This window comes from Perognathus longimembris, chromosome 5 (assembly GCF_023159225.1).
Source record: "Perognathus longimembris pacificus isolate PPM17 chromosome 5, ASM2315922v1, whole genome shotgun sequence".
NCBI classification, from domain to species: domain Eukaryota; kingdom Metazoa; phylum Chordata; class Mammalia; order Rodentia; family Heteromyidae; genus Perognathus; species Perognathus longimembris.
Genome location: NC_063165.1, coordinates 10,528,996 through 10,555,613, shown reverse-complemented (window position 1 = coordinate 10,555,613; position 26,618 = coordinate 10,528,996). Strand labels below are relative to the sequence as shown.

The window sequence follows — 26,618 nt, the reverse complement described above, 5'->3', positions numbered from 1 at the left end:
TTCCACTTGGAGCACAATTTTTAAAGGCTATATAGTACTGTGGCAAAAAGCACATTTTCACCTACTCATATACTTTAGCATGTTCTACTTCATTTTATTTACTAATAAAATCCTTAACTTTCATTTCTGAAAGCTGAAAACAATTAGCTCCTTGAAGCTCTTCTTTTGTGTAACCAGGGCTAGTAAGAATAGCAGCTCCTTTCACCTTTTAAGTCTAATACAAATGCAAGCAAAAGGCAGTGAGATTCAAATAATAATAATAATAATAAAATAGCAAAATTTGCTTACAAAAGTAAAAGGCCCATGCATTTTGTTGTTGGCTATGGAGCTTGATAATCAGGGCCTGGGCATTGTCCCTGAGCCAATTTGTACTCTAGGCTAGTCCTCTACCAATTTCAGTTTTTGAGTGGTAAATTGGAAATACGAGTCTCACTGGGACTTTTCTGTCTGGGCTGGCTTCGAACTGTGATCTCAGCCTCCTGAGTACCCTAGGATTACAGGCGTGAGCCACCAGCACCCAGCTTCCCTTGCATTTTTAAGTGTTAGTTTTTCTATTAATCTTCAAACTTCTTTAAGATTTATTTCTTCCCTCTCAAGACAGCTAACTACCACTTTGCTTCACAAATTAAATAAATTCTTTTCTTCTCAAATTCTCACACTCAAGGAGGGCAATGAATTCATTGACAAATTTACTATTCAAATTTCATTAATACATGGAAAAATTCTTTCCCAGCAAAGTCAATGTCACAAATTTAATTTTCTGAAGTTCATAAGCCTTGATAGAGGCAACATAAGAGTTGGCTATATATTGCTATATATTCTTTTTCTTTTCTTTTCTTTTTTTTTTTTTTTTTGCCAGTCCTGGGCCTTGGACTCCGGGCCTGAGCACTGTCCCTGGCTTCTTTCTGCTCAAGGCTAGCACTCTGCCACTTGAGCCACAGTGCCACTTCTGGCCATTTTCTATATATGTGGTGCTGAGGAATCGAACCCAGGGCTTATATATGAGGTAAGCACTCTTGCCACTAGGCCATATTCCCAGCCCTGATATATATTCTTTTATATAGGATTTCAGAATACACTTAAAATACCTTAAGATGAGATATATTAATAGCTCAATGTCATCTGCGTCATTAAAATAATCTACAAAAATCAGAAGAACACTACAAATTTGCTGACATAATGAGTATGTTTTCAAACATCTGTAGATGCAAATCAGCTATCTCAAAACTCATTTGATAGTTGGACACCATGCATGGATCTTGCCTGTAATGATACTTGAGAGGCTCAGGATTATGGTTTGAAGACATCCTGATCTAGAAAGCCCATGAGACTCATCTCCAATTGCTGCCAAAAAAGACAGCAGTGGAACTGTAGCTTAGGTAGTAGGTAGAGCAGTAGCCTTGAGCAAAGAAGCTCAAGGACAGCAACCAGGGCCCTAACTCAAGCCCTAGGACTAGCACACACAAAAACAAAACAAACAAACAAACAAAAAATCTTTATTTGGCCACAGACTCCATATATTTTAGAAAACATCAACTCACTCAATAGACTTTTAAGTTATAGTTGTATAATATTTTCACAAATTTCAATTTTATAATTTAGAGTATTTTTCATTGTTTATTTTTAAATATACAAAGAGGTTAAGTCATTAATATAAATATTTTCTCTCAAATATGTAATATTCCTTTGCAAAAGAAAAAGTTCCCAAACACAAAGTAAACCTGATTTTGAGATCGCAACATTAGGCAAAATAATTTTCCAGAGGGCCTATTTAAAAGGAATGCTCACCAGCCTCCCCACATCAACATATTAAGATGGATCCAAATCCAATGCCTTCACCTGATTTATTTCAGGGGTCACTTCCAATGTAAAAAATCTCAGAAAAAGGTCTCACGACATAATGGACAAGTGGATTTGTTGCTAGATGTAAACCATTTGTACTGAAAAAGAAAAGTTGTAAATGTTAAAAAGAGTTTTGAAAGCTGTTGCTTCACATATTTACATCTATGTAACATTCAAACGATAAAGCAAAAAAGGGGAGAATAGTCAAGATTTTTCCTCCTGCCTGTATGTCTCCAAAACAGATACAACTAAGTAATACATTATTCTGCCTTATTTAGACTCATGCCCCAAACCACCAAGACTTAAGGAGAGCTCTTGTGATGTAAGAGGACACAGGGACAGCTTCCTTCTCAACACAAGGCTGAAAAAGGGCAAAAGCTCTGATGCCAGATGGTCCTAGTTCCAAGTACCACAGCCCCTTTCCAGGCCCTCCTTCTCACAAGTCCATGTATTTCTTGAGTGCTGGGAGCCCTGTTATAAGCATTCCTTTATAAAAGTTCTTCGGTGCTATCAGTAATCTCAGTACGTTACTAATTACTTTTTGCAAATACTAAAAGTTCATTTTAGTATGTTTCTTATTAACTACCAATAAGAGCACAACATAATGTTTTCTTTTTCAAAGTTACACCGCACACACACACACGCACACACACACAGAAACAAAAATAGAACTTAAGTTTGTTGTTCTTTACACTTACTAGGCAGGCAGAATGGAATTTTTTCTTGCATGTTCTACAGGCTTTTTTGGGAAGAGAATAGTTGAAACCGTGAATGACTGAGAAGCAAATCATGCAATCTTCAACTCCCTCAAAACGTTTGTCTACATTATTTTTCCATAATGCTAAGCCTTCCATAATACTTCCATTCTGTGAGAGAAAGAAAAAAACACAAACAGGTTCACTATATGCTGCAAACAGCCAGTTACTTTCATTCAACTTCACCAAAAGAAAAAAAAAATTTTTGAATTGTTTTTTGCAATACTAAGGTCTGAACTAATGGCCTCGTGAATCAGGCAAGGGCTTCCCCTGCTAGGCAAGAGCTCTTCTTCAAAGCCACACATGTAGCCCTAGCTTTTCACTGGTTGTTTGTAAGGTATCGTTCTGCTTCCTGCCCAGCACACACCTAGACAGCCAACCACCCATTTTAGGCTCCCAGTAGTTGCTGCCATTAGAGACATGGGCCACCGCATCCAGCTTCTCTTTGATGAGGACTCAGACTTTTCTGTCCAGGACAGTATGGGTCAGAGATCCTTTCAGTCTCAGCCTCCCACACAAAACTTAGAATAACAGAGTGTGCCATGAGCCAGACGTGGGTTGAGGAAAGGTCTCATGAATTTTTCTTCACAGGCTGGCCTTAAATGGTAATCCTCCCATTTTCAGCTTCCTAGGTAGCTAGGATTACAGGTATGAGCCACCAGCATCCAGCTTTCAGCCTGGCAAATTGTAAAGTTGAATCATTCAGAAAGAAGAGATTCTGCTTAGCTTCATTCACTTACCTCTTTTTCTATAGAGCTGACTTTATATGTAAACTGTGAAGTTTTAGGAACAGATATAACTTTTCTCCATTAGACCTTAAAGACTTCTGAATCAATATTCCAAGTCTATGGTCCCAGTTTCTCTGATGAAATCCTTTTTATGAAACTACATAGATTAGCTCTCCTAACTTGAAAATGATTAGCTTACCTTCTACATTGACTTGTTCCAGCTCTACAACATTGGTAAACATATCACAATATACAAACTGCGAGAGACTCAAAAATTGCTTAAAGTTCAAAGGTCTTTTAGAATATAGACTTTCCCTAGCCAAAGGGGAGTTGAAATGTTAGTAAAACTAGCTCAGAATGCATCCATTAGTCTAGTATCATTCCAAGAAGTCTCTCAACTTAATTTCCTTAATGCCATGTATTGTTTTACATGTCTACAATGTCAGTGAAATAAAGTCAATCTCTCTCACACACCAGTAAATAACATATAAAGCCTCAAAACTTAAAGCCATTTTGGCATATACATGTGCTTAAGCAATAATTTTGTACTTATTCCCATCTAACACAGAAGAGTTCTATTTTGGATTCATTGCTTTTCAAATAGGTAATGTCTCTCTAGAAAGCCACATGTGTAAACAAAAACATACCTGATGAGTGAGGTAAGTGCTTAACTGCAACATCCAGTTCCGCCACTGCTGAACAGCCACCCCTATTCTTTTCCCACTTTCCACTGTTATTGAACCCAGTGGATAATTTGAAGGCAGCTGTATTATAAGCTCAATGACAATGTCTTCAATTGAGTAAGTAGCCATAACTTCTCGAGTAGTAGCTCGAGCTTTAACCTACAATGCAAGAAAAACTCTTTTTTATCTAAATTTCTTTCTACCATTCAAAAATAGTGTAGGACTGAGATTTTAACTGAGGGATTCACAATTGTTAAAAATGAACTAGACCACTTGAGCCACACTCTAGCCATTTTATGTTTTTCAGATATGGTCTCTGGTTTTTGCCCAGGGCCATCCTCACATCACCAGATCCTACCTATGTCTCTCATGTATCTGAGATTAGAAATGTGTGCCAACACACATTTATTGGTTGAGATTGGGGGTGAGGGAGTCTTTGATAGCTGTTTGCCTGGACAAGTCTCAAAACAATAATCCTCCCAAGTAATTGGAATTGCAAGCATGAGCTAGCACACCTGGCCTCAAAAACATTTTGATAGGTTAACATGGGCAGATAAAGACTTTACAGAAGGGAAAAAGAAAGTAAACATTCATTTATGTGATGCATGGGGCATCTAATAAGTAGGTTTAAGACTCTTTCATGTTTTACAGTTATTCTTATGACATTCAATTTTTGTCTTAACAAAACACCTTGCTCATAAAACTATGTTTTATTGTACTAAGTTGATCACATAATAGATGAAGCACTTGAGTAAATGATAGTCACAGTATTAAATATTATAAAATATGTCTATCACATGTGCCACACACAGAACTTAAAAATAAAGTAGGCAGACTTGTACAAATTCTCAATGAAGAGCTGTGATTTATAATGACATTGATAATGACAGATATAAACAATATTAAAACAAGTCTTCCAGACAAAGTCAAGGCAATACTAACCGTCATGCCATTAAACAGCTGCGTACTTGTTTGCACGGAAGATATTTCTTGGAAAGAAAGAACACTGCTGACATACTTGCTTGTGAATCTGTCTACAATGTTGAAAACACGCTTCTCACTGCTATTCCACCACAACCTCACCATGGCAGGAAGGTCCTTCAGTGTCATGTGATAGACTGAGCAAGCCAAGTGTGGAATCTGGTAGGAAAGAGTTGATGTTTCTGAGGAAAAAACATTCTTAGTTAGTCATAGTGACACGGATACTATTTACATAGAATGATACACTCCAATTAGTGTTTTTGTTAGAAAAATCATCCTGTCCATGAAGAAACAAGAACTCTACAATATTTGAACCCTCCCACACCTTCAACATGAACCAGAACAGCAAAAGAAGGAAAAAGTGAAAATCTCAACCAACACTGAAAATTCTGCCTACAAATAACATTCTACATTTTCCACTAACAAAATGGTTTAAACTTTTTTTTTCCCCTTGCTCTGAGCCTGGGCACTGTCCCTGAGCTTCTTTTGCTCAAATCTAGTACTCTACTACTTGAGCTCCAGCTCCACCTCCAGCTTTTTCTGAGTATTTTATTGGAGTCTCACAGGCTTTTCCTGCCCAGGCTGGCTTTGAACCACAATCCTCAGATCTCAGCCTCCTGAGTAGCCAGTATCACAGAAGTGAGCCACCAGAGCCTGGCTTGGTTTAAACATATTTGTAAAGGGAGGAAAAATGAAAGATTCTTTTTCTCTACAGATTATGAAAAGACTTTTGATCTATACTTTTCCCAGAGCTCACTAGCTGCTGTGCAAAACTTCTAGAATAACACCTCAATATTCAGATTCAGATCATCCTAAAAGTGTTAAGATTTTTTAAATTCCTATTCTTAGTAAATTCCTATTCATAGTACAGCTAGATGTGTGAACATTTATCTCTCAGCTTATCTGCACTCTAAATAGTACATAAAAATGTCACTATTCTTGTTTCCATAACTGAAGGCTACATATTTACTTGCCTCCAAATAATCCCATAACAAATACTCATTTAAAAAGTACAACATAACAAAAAACTGTAAAAAAAAACTTTATTAAAGTCTTTATCACCTCACCTATGAGATCTAATTAATTATCCTACTTAAAGAAGTTTTGCAAACTCTTTCATCTTAATTTCATGTTCCACCCATCGTCGGGGTATTCACCACCTACTTTGAGCTGCATCTCTAAGAAAGGTCCCAACCATGTATGTCACTGACCTCTAATACTCAGCTGGAGCTCTTCAGTGAAGAATGTTTTAGGGTCCTTACTAGAGACCTCAATAGCTGTCTCCCCATAGGTTGGATTTTCTGGCATCAGTCTGAACAGGTGGTAGAGTAATTTATTCAAACTCTTTGTTTTCCGAAGGTACATGGAATACAGAGCTCGAAGCTGGTTGAGAGCAAAGAATTTCTTAGTGAATTCAACTGGATCAAGAAAATCCATAAAAAGAAACAAATCTAACTACAAGAGAAGACAATAAAAATTAATTACTTTCAGTGCTTCAAATTACATGGAAGAGACCTGAAGATGCAACTCACTAATAAATGCTTGCCGAGCACAAGATCTTACGTTCAATCCCCAGCACTGGGGGAAAAAATGTACATAGAAGAATGATATCAAATGTCTGCTACCACTTTTCCAAATGTGCCATGGCGCTGCTTCTTTTTCTCATAAGCAAGTACCCTTCTTCACAAACTATCACCTTCTTTATTATTGGACATATGCTCCTAACATTTTTCTGAATTGTCTGTTAACATGATCATTTTAGCTTGGAGTCTATTTTAGCCAAGAAAATCTATTCACCATTCCACACAGATGACTCAACTTTCTTCCCACATCTTCCACACATTCTTTCCACACCGTAGTCCTTAATCTTGCAAATTCCTAAGTAAACTAATCCTGGCATCATGGCTAACCTCCTATCAAACACTACTGTATCCTTTTAGGACAGAAAACACCAATGAATAGTCTTGGGGTCTCCTCCAAGTTGTTTTGCCAATCGTGAAATTTCATCTAAAAATATGGATTTCTGGGGTTTTCTTTTAAAAATAGGAAAACTTTGGCTCTACTAGGAAAAACAAGGGCACCTATGAGTACTTGAGCTTTTACAAGCCCTTCTTGCCAAATCTACTTTGCAGTTCTTTAGTATCTACATCTGCCTTTACCTGACTTCTTTTTATTTTGCCAGTCGTGAGGCTTGAATTCGGGGCCTTGGCACTGTCCCTGTGCTTCTTTTGCTCCTAGGCTAGTGCTCTACCACTTGAGCCACATTTCCACTTCCAGTTTTTTTGGTTTATTTAATACTGAGGTATCGAATCCAGGGCTTCATACATGCTAGGCAAGCACTCTATTACTAAGCCACATTCCCAGCCCTAACCTGACTTCTTCTATACCATACATTTCAAAAAAAGAAATCTGGGGACACTACTTTTACTGAGTAACTAAGTTTAGAATCACCAACAGAAGGGCACCACTGGCATCCTACACCCAGAGGCAACATGCTGAAGATATGCCACGACTTGTGCAGTTAAGGCTCCCTACTCAAAAGTAATCAGAATCTAATCCGAAGAAAGAACTCAAGGAAGTCCAAATTTTAGGACAGACTATAAAACAGCTGGCCAAATAATGACAAGAAAGAAATGAAATGTAGAGAAATTACAGGTTAAATATGGTAAGCAGATGCAAACATGATCTTCATTTACCGTCATGGTTGAGGTGACAGGTCAACACCACTATGCTCAACTTCTTCTGTTGAGTAAAATCTTACAAACTTTTTTACCCTAACTGGCCACAAGTCACTATCCTCATCTCAGAGTACTGATTACAGGTGTGAACCACCACATTGGATCAATTTTTTTTTTTAACAACAAGAACCTATTTGAGATTTGATATTTCAATGGTTCAGAATTCCAAAATTAAGGGCTGGAAATATGGCCTAGTGGTAAAGTGCTCGCCTCGTATACATAAAGCCCTGGGTTCGATTCCTCAGCACCACATATATAGAAAACGGCCAGAAGTGGCCCTGTGGCTCAAGTAGTAGAGTGCTAGCCTTGAGCAAAACAAAGCCAGGGGCAGTGCTAAGGCACCGAGTTCAAGCCCCAGGACTGGCAAAAAAAACAAACAAACAAAAACTTCAAAGTTAAGAGTTTATGGTTTCACTCTCCCTTTTACATTCCTCTATCCTAAATGCAACCTATTTCTTCAGGTACTTTGCAGTATGTAAATAAATGTTTATTTACTTTTTCTTATTGTTTTGGTGCTACTAGAATTTGATCTCAGTGTCTTGTGCTCATAGGTAGGTGAACCACATATCTAGTCTTCATTTGATTTTTCAAGTAGTGTCTCTGTTATTTTTGCCTAGGACCTGGCTTAGATAAATCTTCTTTCCAGTAACTTCCACAGTAGCTAAGATCACAACTGTACACTACCAGGTGTAATTTGCATTGTTGAGATAAGGTCTCACTAACTTTTTGCCTGGTCTGGCCTCAAACTGTGATCCTCCTAATCTCTGCCTCCAAGTAGTTAACATTACAAGTATGAACCACAACATTTAGCCTTTTTCACCCTTTTTTTTTTCAGACAAGCTTCTCACTATGCAGCCTAAATTGGTCTTAAATTTATCTTTCTGCCTCAGCTGCTTGAATGCTTGGATTACAGGTATGTATATATTACCATATGTAGACTTGCTTTTTTTAAAAATTTACTTTATTGTTATTATAGAAATGGTGTACATAGGGGTTTAAATGATTTAGGTAATGAGTACATTTCCTTTCATACTGAATCCAAGTTTTAATAAGTTGTTTTTAAACTCTATTTCCAAATTCATCCAGTATTATCTACTAGGTTGTTCTGGTTTATCTATTCATTGCTTACTCCAGGTCTCAGGCTTAATAATAAAAGAAGCTGTATAGTTTTCTGTACTCTTGCTCCCACCCTTACAATGAAAAGGATGATGTCTGGCCATGTTCCTAATTTCTGAATGTCAGATGATAAAACAAAGATAGAAAAACAAAAGCAGAAGCTTCAAGCTGCTGTGATTTTTCAGAGATCAACAATATTTTAAGAAATTAATGTAAAAGCCCAACAAGCAGCTCTTGAAATACATTCCCAGTAAATAAAACCAGCTTAATAAGTCAAAAAATGACTGGCCTAAAAAGAAATAAAGCTAATCAGTTTAGCCATCAGATCAGTGTTGCCTTTGTGATCTGATCTTCTTCTCGACTATACATATGCATATATGCAGAATGATATATTTGAGCCAAAGTACGGATAAAAGCAACAACCTAATTTATTAAGAGTTGTGAAAAATAGGGCTGGGGATATAGCCTAGTGGCAAGAGTGCCTGCCTCGGATACACGAGGCCCTAGGTTCGATTCCCCAGCACCACATATACAGAAAACGGCCAGAAGCGACGGTGTGGCTCAAGTGGCAGAGTGCTAGCCTTGAGCAAAAAGGAAGCCAGTGACAGTGCTCAGGCCCTGAGTCCAAGGCCCAGGACTGGCTAAAAAAAAGAGTTGTGAAAAATAAAGTCAGGTGTATGCTTGCCCCAGCCTTCTCGAGGTAGAGAAGGAAGGACTGAAAGTTAGATGCCATCCTGCACTACAAGTTTGGACCCTGCATCCAAACAAAGAGTAAGAGAAAACAGCAATTTTCCCAGCTTTTTCCTGCAATGTGAGGTGTTTCTTCCTAAACATGAAGAAACAGTGACATCTAGTGGTTGATGGAATATTCGGAGTAAATAACTAGGAAATTTTCACCATTTAGAGACCAATACTTTCAGTTACTTTTTCTGACCAGCCATTTTCAAGTAGGTAAATTTCACTGAAATTTCTATGACAATCTGAAGTTGGCCTCCCAAAAAGCTCCAATTCCAGTTCTCATGAAATTATTATTATTATGGTAGCATAAAATTAAGCTATATAAGTATTGTTCCCTTCAAAAAAGGATATAGTAGCTATATTCATCAAGTTGAAAACAATTACTCCAGCCACATTACTTACTTCTGGGAAAAACAAATTTAGAGGAGGAATTAACTAGTGTCTTTCTATTATTAGCTTAAATAACATTCTAAAGTTGGCTGATTACACAAGATTAAATGTAATGCATTTTCCTTTTTTTCCACAGGGAAGAAAGGTTTTTAGAATAGTAGTAAAACATATTAGGACAGAACTGTTAAAAGCTGTCATGTTAGTTTGATACTCGGTGGTACCCATGACCAAAAAAGGCAGATTTATTTACCTGCGATGAAGCAGCTTTGAAGAAAGTAAGTATTAATTTCCAAGTGAGGAGATATCCCAGGACATAACAGAAGTCTTCACTCAGTGGCTTAATAGTAATTATCTGTCCAACAGGAATACATCCCAAGACATTTTCTAACAAATCTTCTAGCGTTCTAAGAAGAGACATCAGCGCCACCGGTGGTGATCTAAGCAATGAGTAAATGGCACAATTTACTTTTGTCTCTTAAGTTGACAGTACCACAGACTTCAAATATGCTAGAAAAATCTTCCTCTAGTTTCCAAAATTGGCTTAAAATGCTATTATTTCATCTTACTTTCCATGTTAAGAATAATACTGCCTCCTAATTTAGTAGTATGGAAACCATGCCACAATCACCAAAATTTATCAAAAGGATAACTTCTGAATTATAATACAGTATTTCTTCTCAGGAAATTTCACATTTATGTTAATTTACAACATTGTAAGTTAATTTTCTTCTTCATTTACTAACTCATGAACATGTCAGGCAAACTTATGTTCCACATCAAAGGTCTTACAGTTCTGAAATTTCTTTTTTTTAATTTTTTTTATTTTTGGCCAGTCCTGGGGCTTGGACTCAGGGCCTGAGCACTGTCCCTGGCTTCTTTTTGCTCAAGGCTAGCACTCTGCCGCTTGAGCCACAGTGCCACTTCTGGCCATATTCTGTATATGTGGTGCTGGGGAATCGAACCCAGGGCCTCATGTATATGAGGCAGGCACTCTTGCCACTAGGCCATATCCCCAGCCCCCAGTTCTGAAATTTCTTCACTTTCCACACTGCTTTCCAGTTATCTAACTCCTATAGTGGCTCTCTCCCTATGCTTGCTTTTTTCTTTCTTCACATTATTCTGCAATAAGAATTTAATGAGTCATGTTATAAATATATACTTACAAGGCTGGTTCTTCTTCTTCATCTCCATATGACTTCAGATTATCCTGATCATATTGTGGTAACTCAGGCATCAACCTAGAAATAGATTATTTTAAAATACTTTATACTAAAATATCCATACTAAAGAACAGAAGGATTAATATTTATTTGTAGTGAATACCTTTTATTAATATAATTTTAATTATATATACAGAGGAGTTGTCATTTCATAAGTCAGGTACAATTCTTTTTAGACAATATCACGCCTTCCTTTGCTTTCCTCCATTTTCTCCCTCCCATCCCTGCCCACAAATTTCACAGCTCATTATGAATATATCTATATTTTTTTTGTTGGTCGGTCATGGGGCTGGAACTCAGCCTGGACTCTATCCTTGAGCTACCTTGATAAGGCTAGCACTCTACTATTGTGAGCCACAAAGCCACTTCCCATTTTTTTGGTGGTTTACTGGAGCTAAGTCTCATGGACTTTCCTGCCCAGGCTGGCTTTGAACCACATTCCTCAGATCCCAGACTCCTTAGTAGATTGGATTACAGGTGTGAAACACCAGCACAAGGCTTGAATGAATTTATCTTTTAATGAGCTTTTTCTAAAATAACTACATATGGGCAAGATTATCTTCCTAAAAACTGAGTAAGAACAAAAGTGACTTAAAAGATAAAACACTGGTCTCCCTTCCAGTTGTTTACAGTCAGAAGAGAGAGAGAGAGAGAGAGAGAGAGAGAGAGAGAGAGAGAGAGAGAGAGAGAGAGAGAGAGAGAGAGGAGAGAGAGAGAGAGGAGAGAGAGAGAGAGGAGAGAGTGAGAGAGTGTGTGTGTGTGTGTGTGTGTGTGTGTGTGTGTGTGTGTGTGCGCGCGTGCATTCTGGTTCCGGGGCTAGAACTTAAAGAGTTTGGGCAGTGTCCTTACAGTTTCTTTTTTGTTTTTTTTTTTGTTGTTGTTTTTTGTTGGTGGGGCTGGGGCTGGGAGGTTTGTTGTTTTGTTTTTTTGTTTCTTGTTCCAGGCTAGAGCTCTACCATTACTCCACTTCTAATTTTTCACATGAGCCACCAGCTCGATTTTTAAAGTCATGCTTTTTAATGCTTAGTGATTTAAAAAATACACGTGTGTGTACAGTATTTTTAGACTGCTATAATTGTCTTAGCTGGACGTCTTACTTGTAGAGCATATGATAAGCAGCAATTTGCACAGGTCTTGCTCTGAAGAGGAGTAATGGGACCAACGTATTCAACAAAGTCTGGAGATACACTGGCAAGTCCGTTTTTTGGCCAGCAACCAATCTTGAAGGCAGTTTGTGACTCAAAAGCTGATCCTTTGAGATATATGTTAATGTTTCACACATGGGCTTCAGCATTGCATTCTGAAAGGATGTTTCAGACATATCTTTATTTTCTCCTGATTTAAAAAAAAGAACCCTAAGTTAGTAATACTAATTGATGGATTCACAATCAAATGAGATTAAAACGAGACATAAACATTACAGAAGGTTGGATAGCAATATGAACTGAATGAAATAGAGGTTCTAGATATAATCTAATCCAATCATATTATCTAAATTACTATTATGTTAATCTGTAGTGTTCTTTAAATGCCACATTAATTCTCAACTCCTATCTGTGCCATAAAACAACAGCAGATGCTTTTTGGAAACCAAGCTTTTCTTTCTAGCTCTTCCTTTGTGCGATGCAGTATTGTTTGACCATTTTAATGTTTCTGGGTTTTTTTTTTGTTTTTTTTTTTTTTTGCCAGTTCTGGCACTTGGACTCAGGGCCTGAGCACTGTCCCTGGCTTCTTTTTGCTCAAGGCTAGCACTTTGCTACTTGAGCCACAATGCCATTTCTAGCCTTTTCTATATATGTGGTACTGACAATTCGAACCCAGGGCTTCATGTATACAAGGCAAGCACTCTTGCCACTAGGCCATATTCCCAGCCCTAATGTTTCTGTTTTGAATTGTTCAAAAAGTCACTTTCAGTGAGTCTTTCTAGCATGCTCCTTTCCACTTGCCTGTAACAGTGACCAAAAGAGGTAAAAGCAAACTGTGGATGCCTTGGGAAAAAAATTCTTTCCATTCACTGAGTAGATTTACAGGAAGATTGCCAACAGTATCCTCAGTTGCTGAATCAAAAAAAGCACTGAGATCACAGGCCAAATCACAGCTGACACAGGCAAACAATTGGACGAGTGGAATAGAATACAATGCTTGATTTTCATTTGTTGTCTGAAGAAAAAATAGAAACAAAAATAGGTAAGCATAGTTTCTACCAGAGTACTACAAATAAGACAGCAAACAAGTCCTACTTTCAATTCTCTGAATTTAAACAAACAAAAATCAGTATACAGTCTCAGGAGAAATTGAGATATGTTACAACAGAATAACTTTCCTTCAAAATTACATATTAGGAAATACAGCAGTGGCACTCAGTAGACACTATGTTGAAAATGAACTATACAACTTGTGGGTGGGGCTAGAAGGGAAAAACTGGGAGAGAAAAAAGAAGGGGTGACATTGTCCAAAAAGATATGTACTCATTACCTGACATGTTACTATAACCCCTCTGTTTATCACCTTTATAACAATTAAAAATTAAAATAAACTGGGCTGGGAATGTGGCCTAGTGGCAAGAGTACTTGCCTCATACACATAAAGCCCTGGGTTCAATGCCTCAGCAATACATATATACAAAAAGGCCAGAAGGGGCGTTGTGGCTTAAGTGGCAGTGCGCTAGCCTTGAGCAAAAAGAAGCCAGCGACAGTACTCAGGCCCATGTGTTCAAGCCCCAGGACTGGCAAAAAATTTAAAAAAAATTAATTTTAAAAAAGAAATATGAAAAACAGACAATAAAAAAACAGAATATTCTTCCCATGTATACAACACCCATTGTTTAGTATAAACTATGCCTATCTCTACCAAATAAACTTGGTAGACCAAACATTGCCTCTCCTAAACTAAACTTTATCTATGGACCTGGAAAATTCTTCCATCAAGTTCCCCAACCTTACATTTAATAAAGTTTAAGGAGGACTTCCAAAAGAGTCACCTTTTACTTGTTAGGGCAAAAAAAAATTATATATTAGATATGACAGTAACTATGGACAATTTATTCCAAAAATTCTTTTTAAATTTCTAAAGTATGGAAGAAATAATAACATATATGATTTACTAGCTATGGTAAAAAAAGTATGCATTCCTAATTACCTCTGTAGCCCCACATGGTTATTTTAAAATAAGGAAAATGAGGATCAAAAAGGTTAAAGTTTACAATTCAAATTACATTGTTAAAAGCCAGGCGAAGCAGATACAGACCAATTCAATCCTGACTGGCTTGCTGTCCCAGAGCCCATGAGTACTACACTTGCAGTTGCTCTGAGTCTTTAACAAAAACCTAGGTTATTCTCAATTTTCTTATTTTTGATGCATCATTCTGCCAGCATCAACAAAATCTTGCAGTGAATAAATATATGAAGTCTGAAAAGGGCTGTGCTACAAAATATTAAAAGAGGTTATTATTATTTTTTATTTTTGCCAGTCCTGGGCCTTGGACTCAGGGCCTGAGCACTGTCCCTGGCTTCCTTTTGCTCAAGGGTAGTACTCTGCCACTTGAGCCACAGCGCCACTTCTGGCCGTTTTCTGTATATGTGGTGCTGGGGAATTGAACCCAGGGCTTCATGTATATGAGGCAAGCACTCTTGCCACTAGGCCATAGTCCCAGCCCCTTAAAAGAGGTTAATGGAAAAATAATTTAATAGAGTTTAGGACATTTGATCAGTGAAAGCTGATGCTAGTCATTAAACCACTATTATTTCCAGATCTGCCATACAATAGCTTATTGGAACAGTACTTACATAGTATTTCAAATGTTCACCTCACAAAAGAACTAAGTATTACCATTACTTAAAGAATAAGATGATGAATAAATAGCTCAAATTACAAGTACTTATAAAGATTTAACAGAGGTGATGACCTATCGGGTCCATTTACCTCCAGCCAAGCCAACATGGAACACATGATGAAGTCCCATTCACTCTCTGCTAAAGGATATGAGCAGTATTTCAGAAACTGGGAAAGGAACCGGATTATTTCTATGTTTATACCCAGTACTTCTGGACTTGCTTCTGATAGATTACTGTGACAAAAAAAATGAAAACAAAAAAAATTAAAGAGAATTATACTGACACTGGCTTTCAGTATGAAAATATTTTATTTTCAATAGACACAAATAAATAACTAACTTAAATATCTCTGATCCTATTATTCTGTAAATTGTGACTATATGGTACATAACCTAGGCCCATATTTTATATCTAGGAGGGAGAGAAGGGAAGAGAGTAATCCATACGAAAGTATGACCTACCAACTAAAAAGAAAAATATCTTCATGTTCTTTCTTCCAGGATATTATAATCTTTAATATACCATGCAATAGCTCTCCATCATCTATGCTTCGAGTTTGCAGACAAGAATTGAAAATGGCTAGATGTCCAAAACCTCCTAAAATAAAATTCAAATAGAAAATGTAAATTAAAAAATAATATTGTTATTAAAGTCAACTTTAAAGTTAAAAACTTGAGAAATACTCAAATAGTTTATATGAAAAAGGCTTATAAATGAGCCTATTAAGTCCCGTCTTCAGAAATACTATCGCTTCTCAAAACTCCATCTTCTTGTGTGCCCTAATACCTTCGGTCTCCAACCTTCTAAATTAAACATCATTCAAAATGAACCATGTGTACCTCTCAATAATTCTGGGTACTGAGAATGGTCTTCCCCAACTACAAGCACATAGAAAATTTTATCATTCAACATCTAAATATTTCCTGTGAAATTGCCATTGACATCTTCAGATTAGAAACTACTGCATTAGGCCATCTCCATAATAGTCCATTATTTTGCTATATAACACTGCAATTTTATTTACATTTATATTTGTATTCTCTACCATGGGAATTTTCATATAGCAGATGTCTGTGTTTATTAAAGAACTAAATGAACTAGTACAGTGAAGAGAATTTTTTAAAAGGTCAAATACTATACAAGCTATTTCTTCTTTGACCTTTAACATATGTAAGCACTAGTTGACTGGGAAGAAATAAGGCGTAGCTTTAAAAAGCTATGGATGGAGGGCTAAGAAAATAGTTCAGAGGTAGAGCATGAGGCTAGATTTGACTTCCAGTATTGAGAGAGGGGAGGATACAGCTGGAAAAGAAATTATTGCAAGGTAATCTGTACATATAAGATTTTCCCCAAGGCTACCTCATTTCTATAAAAAGGTAATAACCACTCTGTCAGAGACACTCATACTAATGACTGTCAATTGCTATGTAACCAAAGTGCAAAGCAGGAACAAATTAGATGTTATTTAAGTCTGCTACATGTGATTTTACATATTAAGGAACATTCATTCATCTCATGTAATAGTGTAAAATCTATGAGATATTATCAGGCAACTAACCATCAGTTCGGCAAAGGTCTTCCTTAGTCCAGCCCAAAAGAGCAGGTATACACTGAGCACTGAATTCTTTCTTTTCTTCTTTTGATAAAAATGGACAGAGATTTTGAATGGTATGCAAATTACCTTCTGTTAGTGGAAAAAAACTGTTTAAAAGAAACAATATTTATTCTATATATGCAGCATAGCAAAAAATTCCTTATTAGTACTAAATCAAAAGAATGACTGTCTTTATATAAAATATTCATATAGAAAAAAACAAAAAAGGACAATTGACACAATGATAAAACTGCATATCATTTGTTCTGCTACTTTTCCTCTTATCTTCATATATATAATTTTTTAAATGTGCATATGCGAGTTTTCCCCTCATGTATGATGACTCTCTAGGCTATCATTAAGCAATACGTGATTATTCTCTCTTTAAGAATTTAGTTTAAGCAATAACAGCTGTCCTTTAATTGAACTGATATTTGTGTATATATGTAATATACAGATTACATATGTACATTTATATAAATTATTCTATTTAATACTAATTAATAAAAATGAAACAAAAGTATCAATTAAATAGTCCAAAGTATGGAAAGAACATCATTTACCAATTTTCCTATCTTAGACATCTAGGATCTTTGCCTAAAGATTTTGCTCTTAGAATAATGTCCCCACATGGATATTTTAAATATATACAAACATCACTTACCTTAAATAATGTTTTTGTAATTTCTGTGGTAAGATGTTTATCAGTGAAATTAGAACCTTATTGTGCAGAATAAATCATACCAGAACTCTTAGTAAATTAAAATGCTTGTTGGTAAATTGCAACAAAGTATCAATTTGAATGTAGATCTTCAAATAACACATTCTACCTTATAACCTACTTCTTTGAATTAAACATATTTATTTCATTTCTAGAATTTGTTCAATAGGATGAGCCTCACTTAACAGGAGTAACTTTCCCTATCACCTCCATATTGCTAATAAAGTGCTGAAAGAAGTGTCTAAAAAAAAATCAAGGACACTTACCAGACAGATTTGGGTGGGGGGGAGGCACAGAGTGGGGAGGGGGGATAGAGACAGTTTTAAAAAATGATGCTGTTTAAAATAAGTATAATTCCACAAAACGTTACAAAGTTAAAAATACTTCATTAAAATGGATGCTAGCTGCTCTCATCTTTAATCCTAACTACTTAGGAAGCAAAGATCCAGAGGATATCAGTTCAAGTACAGCCCTGGCAGAAAATTCCAAAAGATTCCATCTCCAAAATAAATAAACAAGCAAAGCCACTTGCTGATGGCTCACAACTATCATCCTATCTACTCAGGTTAAGATCTGAGGTTCATGGGCTGGGGATATAGCCTAGTGGCAAGAGTGCCTGCCTCGGATACACGAGGCCCTAGGTTCGATTCCCCAGCACCACATATACAGAAAACGGCCAGAAGCGGCGCTGTGGCTCAAGTGGCAGAGTGCTAGCCTTGAGCGGGAAGAAGCCAGGGACAGTGCTCAGGCCCTGAGTCCAAGGCCCAGGACTGGCCAAAAAAAAAAAAAAAAAATTTAAAAAAAAAAAAAAAAAAAAAAGATCTGAGGTTCGCAGCTAAAAGCTAGTGTGTGTGTGTGGTGGGGGGAACCCCTGAGACTCTTATACTCTTACCTTTAATTGGCAAAAAGCAGGAAATGGAGATGTTGTGCTAGAGAACCAGGCTAGAGAGAAAAAGCTAAGCAAGAGCACAAGGTCCCAAGTTCAGCCCCAGAATCAACACACACACACACTGATTTTTTTTTTTTTAAGTAGGAACTCCAGAGTTCAAATCTTGGCAATGGGAGGAGGATGGCTTCATTCTTTTTTTTTTTTTTTTAAGTTGCAATTCTAATCTAAAACAACTTCACTTCTTTTAATTACCTGGGTGTTTTTGTTTTTCATTCATTAAACTGTTCATTCATTGGTGATAGCTAAGGTAAGCAATTACAATAAATTACAAAGTAACAATACCTTTCTTTTCTTTTATAATGTGGCTTTATTTCATCAGTTGAAACACTTTGGGAAAGGATTAATTTAGCAATAATGAGAGACCAAAGTGTGCCATTTTCCCTGGATCTAAAAAAGAAGAAAAAATATTTAGTACATTTTGAAATAATTTTATATTTTTTAATTTATTGCTATTGGGCTGGGAATATGGCCTAGTGGCAAGAGTGCTTGCTTGCCTCGTAGAAGCCCTGGGTTCGATTTCCCAGCACCACATATATAGAAAATGGTCAGAAGTGGCACTGTGGCTCAAGTGGTAGAGAGCTAGCCTTGAGCAAAAGGAAGCCAGGGACAGTGCTCAGGCCCTAAGTCCAAGGCCCAGGACTGCCAAAAAAAAAATAATAATTTATTGCTATTATAAAGGTGATATACAGGGTCTGGGAATATGGCCTAGTGGTAGAGTGCTTGCTTGCCTCGTAGAAGCCCTGGGTTTGATTCCTCAGCACCACATACATAGAAAAAGTCAGAAGTGGCGCTGTTGCTCAAGTGGTAGAGTGCTAGCCTTGACAAAAAGAAGCCAGGGACAGTGAGTGCTCAGGCCCTGAGTTCAAGCCCCAAGACTGGCAAAAAAATAGTAACAATAATAAAGGTGATATACAGAGGGATTACAGTGACAAAAATCAGGTAATATGTATATGAGTTTTTGAATAATGCCACCCCTTCCCTCACTCTATCCCAGTTTTCCCCTCCTATCCCCACCCACAGGTTGTATGGTTCATTCTCAACAGGGTGTCTGGTGAGTACCACTGCTGCATTTTGTTCACCTTTTGTCCCTCCATTTCTGTACCGCCCTTACCCTCCCAAAGACAGATAACTGGACAAACAAGACAAAATGTAAAGTAAAAAAAAAAAAAAAAAGAGGGAAAAACCCTTGTTTCCATTCCTTAGAGCTCATTTTGATATACTATTTTATATGATCAGAGGTCCATTTTTTTAATGGTAGCCCTTTTTTTTTTAATCAAGTAAAGTTCAAGCCTTGAAATCTTTTTGAAACAGCATCATGCCCATTTAACCTATCCAAGTGAAAATACCTTTTAACTTATGCTAGCATTTATTTTTTATTAGCTTACATTAGTTATGGGAGAGGAGTTCATTGTTACCTATTGAAAGTGTTTCTTTTTGTTTTTAAAATTTTTAATGTTATTATAAAGGTGTTATACAGGGCTGGGGATATAGCCTACTGGCAAGAGTGCCTGCCTCGGATACACGAGGCCCTAGGTTCGATTCCCCAGCACCACATATACAGAAAACGGCCAGAAGCGGCGCTGTGGCTCAAGTGGCGGAGTGCTAGCCTTGAGCAGGAAGAAGCCAGGGACTGCTCAGGCCCTGAGTCCAAGGCCCAGGACTGGCCAAAAAAATAAATAAAATAAAAAAAATAAAAAAATAAAGGTGTTATACAGAGGGATTACAGTTACACAAGTCAAGTAAAGGTCCATTTCTTTTCAGACAATATCAATCCTTCCCTCGCTCTCTCCCAGGTAAGTATTCTTAATGAGATTTTTAAACTGGATACACAGGTTCCTTTTACAGAATTTACTGAATTACTTCATGAGGACATAAATTCACTCAAAACTTTGTACCTAAGCAGCCACCACTAATAAATTACACAAAAGATGCGAGTTTAGAATTTCAACAGCTCTTCACAATTGGAACAGAGCTCTCAATTCATATCAATTCCAAAGTCCCACTAGCCCACTGGAGATATGACCTTGAAGATCACTGAGGCTGGTTTAAGGTGAAGAAAGAGTAAGGTGATACTATAAACCATGATTGATAAAGTACAGGAACTCATATGCTGGTAAAAGAAAAATCTTTTTAATTTAAATTTCTTTTAATTGCCATAAGGATTCTGATCTCATCCAAACATTCCTCATCTAGAGGACAGATATTTTTGGTCATGACATGAAAATACAGCACAAATACAGGTAAAAGAGGGGATTAATTTAAAGTCATGGGATGGCAGGTCATAGATGACAAATTTAAATTATTTCAATTTCTAAATTTAATTCTTTCATTGTCATATGCTTCCTGATCTGATAAAACATGTAAAACCTAAATTATCCCCTAGAAGATGAAATCATGTCTTACATACCATAGAGTCTTTATCATTAACAGGGATTATTTCTATCAGTCCCATTGGAAATGTTATCAAGAACTGGGTTTACTTTTTCTTTTTTGTAGGTTCTGAGGCTTGAACTCAGGGTCTAAGTGCTGTCCCTAAACTCTTCAGCTCAAGGCTAGCACTCTACCACTTGAGCCACAGTTCAACTTTTGGTTTTCTAGTGGTTTAATGGAGATAAGAGTCTTACAGACTTTCCTGCCTGGGCTGGTTTTGAACTATGATCCTCAGACCTCAGCCACCTGAGGAGCCAGAATTACAGGTGTGAGCCACCCGCATCCAACTGCATTTACATTTTATTAAACACAAATCCTTAAGCAAGTAAAATAATTCACAATCCAGAAACTGAAAAGGATACTTACCTGTTAAATAACAGCTGAAAAAGGTCAGAAGTATTGCCAAGTACACATAAGTTATCATAGGTAATATTCATTTTTTGAAGCATTTCACAAAACCCATTTAGAACAACAGGTGGATTGTCTAGTTCTTCACACCACTGCAGTGAATAGAGCAGTTCTGCAGCTAAGAGAATGTATAGCGCAAATTATTAAGTGTACAAGTAGTACAACCCTGCATTACTCTCACTTCTGTCACTGTCTCTAAAACTGTGCCTGCTCATACTGAAGAACAGCTGTCAGGTGCAGTAGTAGCACAAGCCTTAGTCCTAGCTACTTAAAAGGCTGAAACAGGATTATGAATTTTGAGGACAACTTGGGCAACTTAGACGCCCCCATCTCAAAATTAACGAAAAAAAAATCACATCTTTCTCAAATCTTACTTTTCTGATTAGTCAGGAATGTGAAAGGGACCTATAGCATTGGAATACTGAAAGAAGTTGGTTACTGTTTTGGTACACTTGGCAAAAAGTTTCCTACAGGTAAAAAAAGAACAAGACTCAAGACCTGAAATGAGAACTTCATGTCTATATGTGGGCAATTTTGTTTTTAAAAAAGGAAGACAACATGAAATAGTAATACAAGCATGGGCTTTTTTGACTGAAAATCTGTGTTTGTCTTGAACATCATACACATATATAAATATATAGTCATCAATTGAGATATTCTGAGAATTAAATGACCGAGTACATATATATCACAAGATAAGTTTTTGGTATGAAGATAGTCACAATTCCTTTTTGTAAAACCACATATACATTGAGACCTGGATCAAAAGCTAATCCCATCTTGACAAGCTAAGTAATTCTAGTCAATAAAAGCAATAACAGGGCTGGGGATATGGCTTGGTGGCAAGAGTGCTTGCCTTGTATACATGAGGCCCTGGGTTCAATTCCCCAGCACCACATATACAGAAAACGGCCAGAAGTGGCGCTGTGGCTCAAGTGGCAGAGTGCTAGCCTTGAGCAAAAAAAGAAGCCAGGGACAGTGCTCAGTCCCTGAGTCCAAGCCCCAGGACTGGCCAAAAAAAAAAAGCTGGAAAAAAAAAAAAAGCAGTAACAGTTTTTGACTAGAAAAGCTGATAAGACTAAAAACTGCCAGCTTGTAACTAGTAACACAACAAAAATAAATCCCCCCAAAATAAAATGCTGAGGGAAGGAGTGACATTGTCCAAAAAGAAATGTTCTTATTACCTGACATATAACTGTAACCCCTCTGTATATCACCTTTATAATAATTCCTAAAAAGAACAACAAATAAATCCCAACTCCAACTTCTAATTTTCTGTTTGAATAGGTCACTTCTCAGCAACATAAACTGTAGTTAGCTGGCTGACCAAAAGTGTTTTTTCAACTTTCTTCCACAGAATGTTATTCTCCCCTATTGTATTATAGCAGAGGGCTTACAAGACAGGTGTTATACAAATCTTCTACATTTAATAGCATCTCATACATGTAATACCTACAGTTCTAAGCCATGTCTTAGAATAATTAATTTGCTGAGGTCCTAGGTCTTCTTGGGATTCAATATTTGAACCTATACTTATCAGGAACACTAGAGTCTATGAGTTTGAAAACCAAGAGAAAATTCAGAATCCTTGATAAAATCCTACTTGGAGGTGGTGATTATGTGACATAGGACCTGCTTATTCAGATGTTATACCTGTTTGAGTAATTACACTAAATTATGTTGGATAGCTAAAAGGAAGGATTATAGCAAGATATCAGTGTCTCTACATATCTCTACATTCAATTTGCAGTTGAATCTTTGCTGTTTAAGTGTCCTATCACTAAAATAGTCAGTAGGAAGCTAAAGATTCCTAAAGACTTAAACTGTAATATAGTCCAAATTACCTAAAAGTTGTACTTATTTGATAGTATATCTACCTGAACTTTTGCATATACTTACTTATTTTCTCAAGCACATTATTTTCTAGGACCATTTTCTTTTTCAGTGCAACTAAGATCATTTTGCTCAATAATGCTGAAGTACACAAATGACTGGGAAGTGTCTTTATATCTTGTTCCTTAATATCTGTTTTGAAACATTCATAATTTATACTCAATCTTCCCTCTAAAAGAGGTCTGTATAACCACTGTAAAAAAGAAAATATTCAAAATTCATTAGGTATTCTACATTATCACCAATGAAACTTAGACAAGGAAAATAATGACATCATTAGAACATGTAATCTATTAGTAGACATCAAAAATCTCAAAGCTTGGTTTTAATTAGGAGAAATTCTCTCTCTCTCTAAGAGTCTTTTCAGAACAGATCAGGACTTATTCAACTTTATGTAGTTGATACTTGTGTCAAATGGTATTTTGCTAACATTAAACATCCACAATATTAGTGTTGAGAAATATTAGTGTTGAGGCAAAGCAAGATACTCATTTACTATATTCTTCCCCAGGATAAAATAAAATTAATTCAAGCTTGCATGAAATCCAAACTTGAGAATGAGCCATGACCTCTCCAACACCATGCATACCTGAATAGGAAGAGACTGTCTCATACTTTCCCACTCACTGTTGTTTGGCATTACGTTTCCAATATAGAATTCCAGAAGGTAAATATCTTCACTCTCTACAAGTATATGTAACAAATCATCAACAGCAGACAAAAGGGCCTGTAGGCTGAATACAAAGAATTTAACTACTATAGTTATATTAGGACTAGTGTGAACACTACTATGAAAAGTAATAGCAAATCTGAACAAAAAAAGATAAAACATAAATAGAGGTCAGTGATTTTCTCACTCTCATAGACATACAGAGTCAAGTGGTGCATCTCACAATGTAGGGGTTCTAACCGATTTCAAATCAGATATTTCTGAAACATAGCTACCTAAAGTGTTGAAAGAGCATGATTATTTGATGCAACCTTCAAAACCTCAGATGCACTGTTTTCACTTTCACTATATGGATATAGACAGGATATATGAAATATTATTGGAATTCAACTCCTTAAAGCAATGGCTGCCAGTTCCCAAATATAAATAAAAACAAGTAGCATGTGTGGTCTCCAGGAGAAATTGTAGTTAACAAGGCATACCGGACTCTGTGCTACCATTGTATCATTCACAACAAGTTAGAAAGATGACCATCAGGTAAAACAAATGGTTTTCTGAAAGTTGAATGATCATTAACAAAATGTGTAGGGAAAACTGTGTTTGTTTGGATCTTCACTTCAAGCCTATAGATCTAGTAGATCTTTTACATAATAAGGCATTTTTACCTCAGTGTCTGAGCCATCTGGGTCTTCCTTATTAACTAGCCCAGTGGGTTCAGATTTTATTAATTTTCTTAGCTCTTCCCGGACAGCTGCATAAGCTCCTGGGGCTGGGCCATGATGCTCATCAGGTCCCTGTTCAGTTTCTCTGATCGACTGATTGAATCTAATCTGTTCATGTCTAGGATCCAAACAATCTCGGACCAGATTCCATAGAGTAATAGCATCCACTGGGGTTTTCTCAGGGCCATTTGTGTCATAATGTTCCTGAATCTTTTTTCCAATTTTCTGCCAAGTTTCTAAGTTAATGGTTCCTTCCTCCAGGAACCAGGGGCATGCTTCTTCAATAAAGTGAAAGAAACGTTCTAACTGACTTTGGCCAACTTTCATTCCCCGGGCATGAAGCATCCCTTTGAGGGCCTGCACGTACAGTATGCGGCTGCTACCTTGTCCCATAATTTCTTACTCCGACGATACTCTCCCTACTCTCTCCCGCTCTCCTTCCCAAGTGATCGGACGTCCTTACCTCAGCGGGGTCCTCTGCCATAATAAGGCATTTTTAATAGGCACTAAAACTAATCACAGATTTAGAGAGAGTCTAGCTGTGTAGCCCAAAAAGGACATGAACTTGAAGTTTTCCTGCTCAGGTACCTAAGTGCTAGGATTACAGGCTTGCACCATACCCAGCATGGAATCTTAAGAACCATGATTTATAACAGATACTATAAGTTAGCATAAAATGGTACCTTGTATTATCCACAGATGAAGACTGAACTTGGTTCTTCAGCCACAGAGCAGACAAACATAGAAAGGTACTCTGTTTATACGTACTGCCAATATGATGGACCAACACATCTACACCAGTGAGCCACGTACATTTCAGTTTACAGACTAGAAAATCTAAAATCAAAATGGCAACAGCAATTTGTAACCTCTCAGAATTAATTCTAATGGTATAGAATGTCTCAAAACTCACTGAAGATAGATTTTTTAATTTTTAATTGGGAAATGAAGGTATTGTCCCAAACATGCAATAATAATACAAGCTAGCTCGTATCATATGAAAGTGAAATGGTAAGCTTTTTTCTGTTCTGAACTTCAAAAGTTTTCCCTTTGGAGATACAATAGAATTACCTTATCTAAATAGAGAAAATAGTATTATAAAAGGGTTAGGGTTCTCCATTAATACGTTTTAGGTTCTTTTCATTAATAAGTCTGAAACAACAAATCGGGCTTGGTCCTTACACAACAATCTCATCTTGCTATGCACTAAAACACAGTGATGTCACTACAATAAGGGATGAGATAGATATTATCCTGCCTTATGAGTAAAAAAATAGAGGAAACAAAAACTAAGCAAATTGTCAGAGCTACCCTGAGGAGGAGCTAAGATTTCCCTTACATCAAGTAATTATACATCTTTAATTTGGGTTCTGATAGTGGAAGTACAAAAGACTGTAGCTACTTACTGAAAATGTTTAAACTTTCAAACACATTATGTTGCAATCAATAAAGCCTGGGCACTCACTATGAAGATCAGAGCTGAAGACTCCCAACAAAACATTTGAGCAGTAGGTTCTTACCTGGCAAGTGTGTTTTCTCTTTGTTCTCAGCACATAACTGAAAGAGAGTTAATAATAAATCTTCAGATGATGGTATTAGCAAGCATCCTTTTGCTGAACTGAAATAGTTATAGGCCACATCACAGATAAAAGATACTGCTGAGTCATTATTTTCAGCTTCTGACAACTCCTTTGTTTTGGATAAAGTTTCATGAAGTTTAACAATAATTCTTTCAATATATACTTCTCCAATCAAGTAATCTAGAAAAAAATCCAAACATACAAAAATAATTAATATGGTATTTTCAAAGGCTCTGGGTTAGTAATCATGTGGATCTGTCAGTTTGTTTGTTTTTTGTTTGTTTTTTTTTTTTTTTTGGCCAGTCCTGGGCCTTGGACTCAGGGCCTGAGCACTGTCCCTGGCTTCCTTTTGCTCAAGGCTAGCACTTTGCCACTTGAGCCACAGCGCCACTTCTGGCTGTTTTCTGTATATGTGGTGCTGGGGAATCGAACCCAGGGCCTCATGTATACGAGTCAAGCTCTCTTGCCACTAGGCCATATCCCCAGCCCCGGATCTGTCAGTTTGTTTTAAGGTACATATGTGTCTGACAAAATAATTTTTTATTTTTATTTATTTTTTTGTCCGTCCTGGGGCTTGACCTTAAGGCCTGGGCTCTTGCCCCGGAGCTTCTCTGTGCTCAAGGCTAG

At 36.9% G+C, this 26,618-nt stretch overlaps 1 protein-coding gene across 1 annotated transcript in view; it reads right to left on the bottom strand.

Moving 5' to 3' along the window:
* Positions 1–1,819: 1,819 nt before the first annotated feature.
* Ltn1 (listerin E3 ubiquitin protein ligase 1) overlaps positions 1,820–26,618 on the bottom strand; it is a 45,235-nt gene continuing 20,436 nt past the window's right edge. Inside the window, exons 13-30 of the mRNA XM_048346351.1 lie at positions 25,932–26,171; positions 25,095–25,248; positions 23,609–23,753; positions 23,026–23,212; positions 21,085–21,244; positions 18,571–18,675; positions 16,583–16,725; positions 15,486–15,621; positions 15,113–15,257; positions 13,138–13,351; positions 12,289–12,526; positions 11,135–11,209; positions 10,222–10,408; positions 6,201–6,372; positions 4,951–5,171; positions 3,973–4,167; positions 2,541–2,708; positions 1,820–1,940 (exon numbers count right to left, since the gene is read on the bottom strand). Coding sequence (XP_048202308.1) covers positions 1,878–1,940; positions 2,541–2,708; positions 3,973–4,167; positions 4,951–5,171; positions 6,201–6,372; positions 10,222–10,408; positions 11,135–11,209; positions 12,289–12,526; positions 13,138–13,351; positions 15,113–15,257; positions 15,486–15,621; positions 16,583–16,725; positions 18,571–18,675; positions 21,085–21,244; positions 23,026–23,212; positions 23,609–23,753; positions 25,095–25,248; positions 25,932–26,171 — 2,948 coding nt within the window. The 3' untranslated portion in view covers positions 1,820–1,877. The remainder of the gene's footprint in view (positions 1,941–2,540; positions 2,709–3,972; positions 4,168–4,950; positions 5,172–6,200; positions 6,373–10,221; positions 10,409–11,134; positions 11,210–12,288; positions 12,527–13,137; positions 13,352–15,112; positions 15,258–15,485; positions 15,622–16,582; positions 16,726–18,570; positions 18,676–21,084; positions 21,245–23,025; positions 23,213–23,608; positions 23,754–25,094; positions 25,249–25,931; positions 26,172–26,618) is intronic.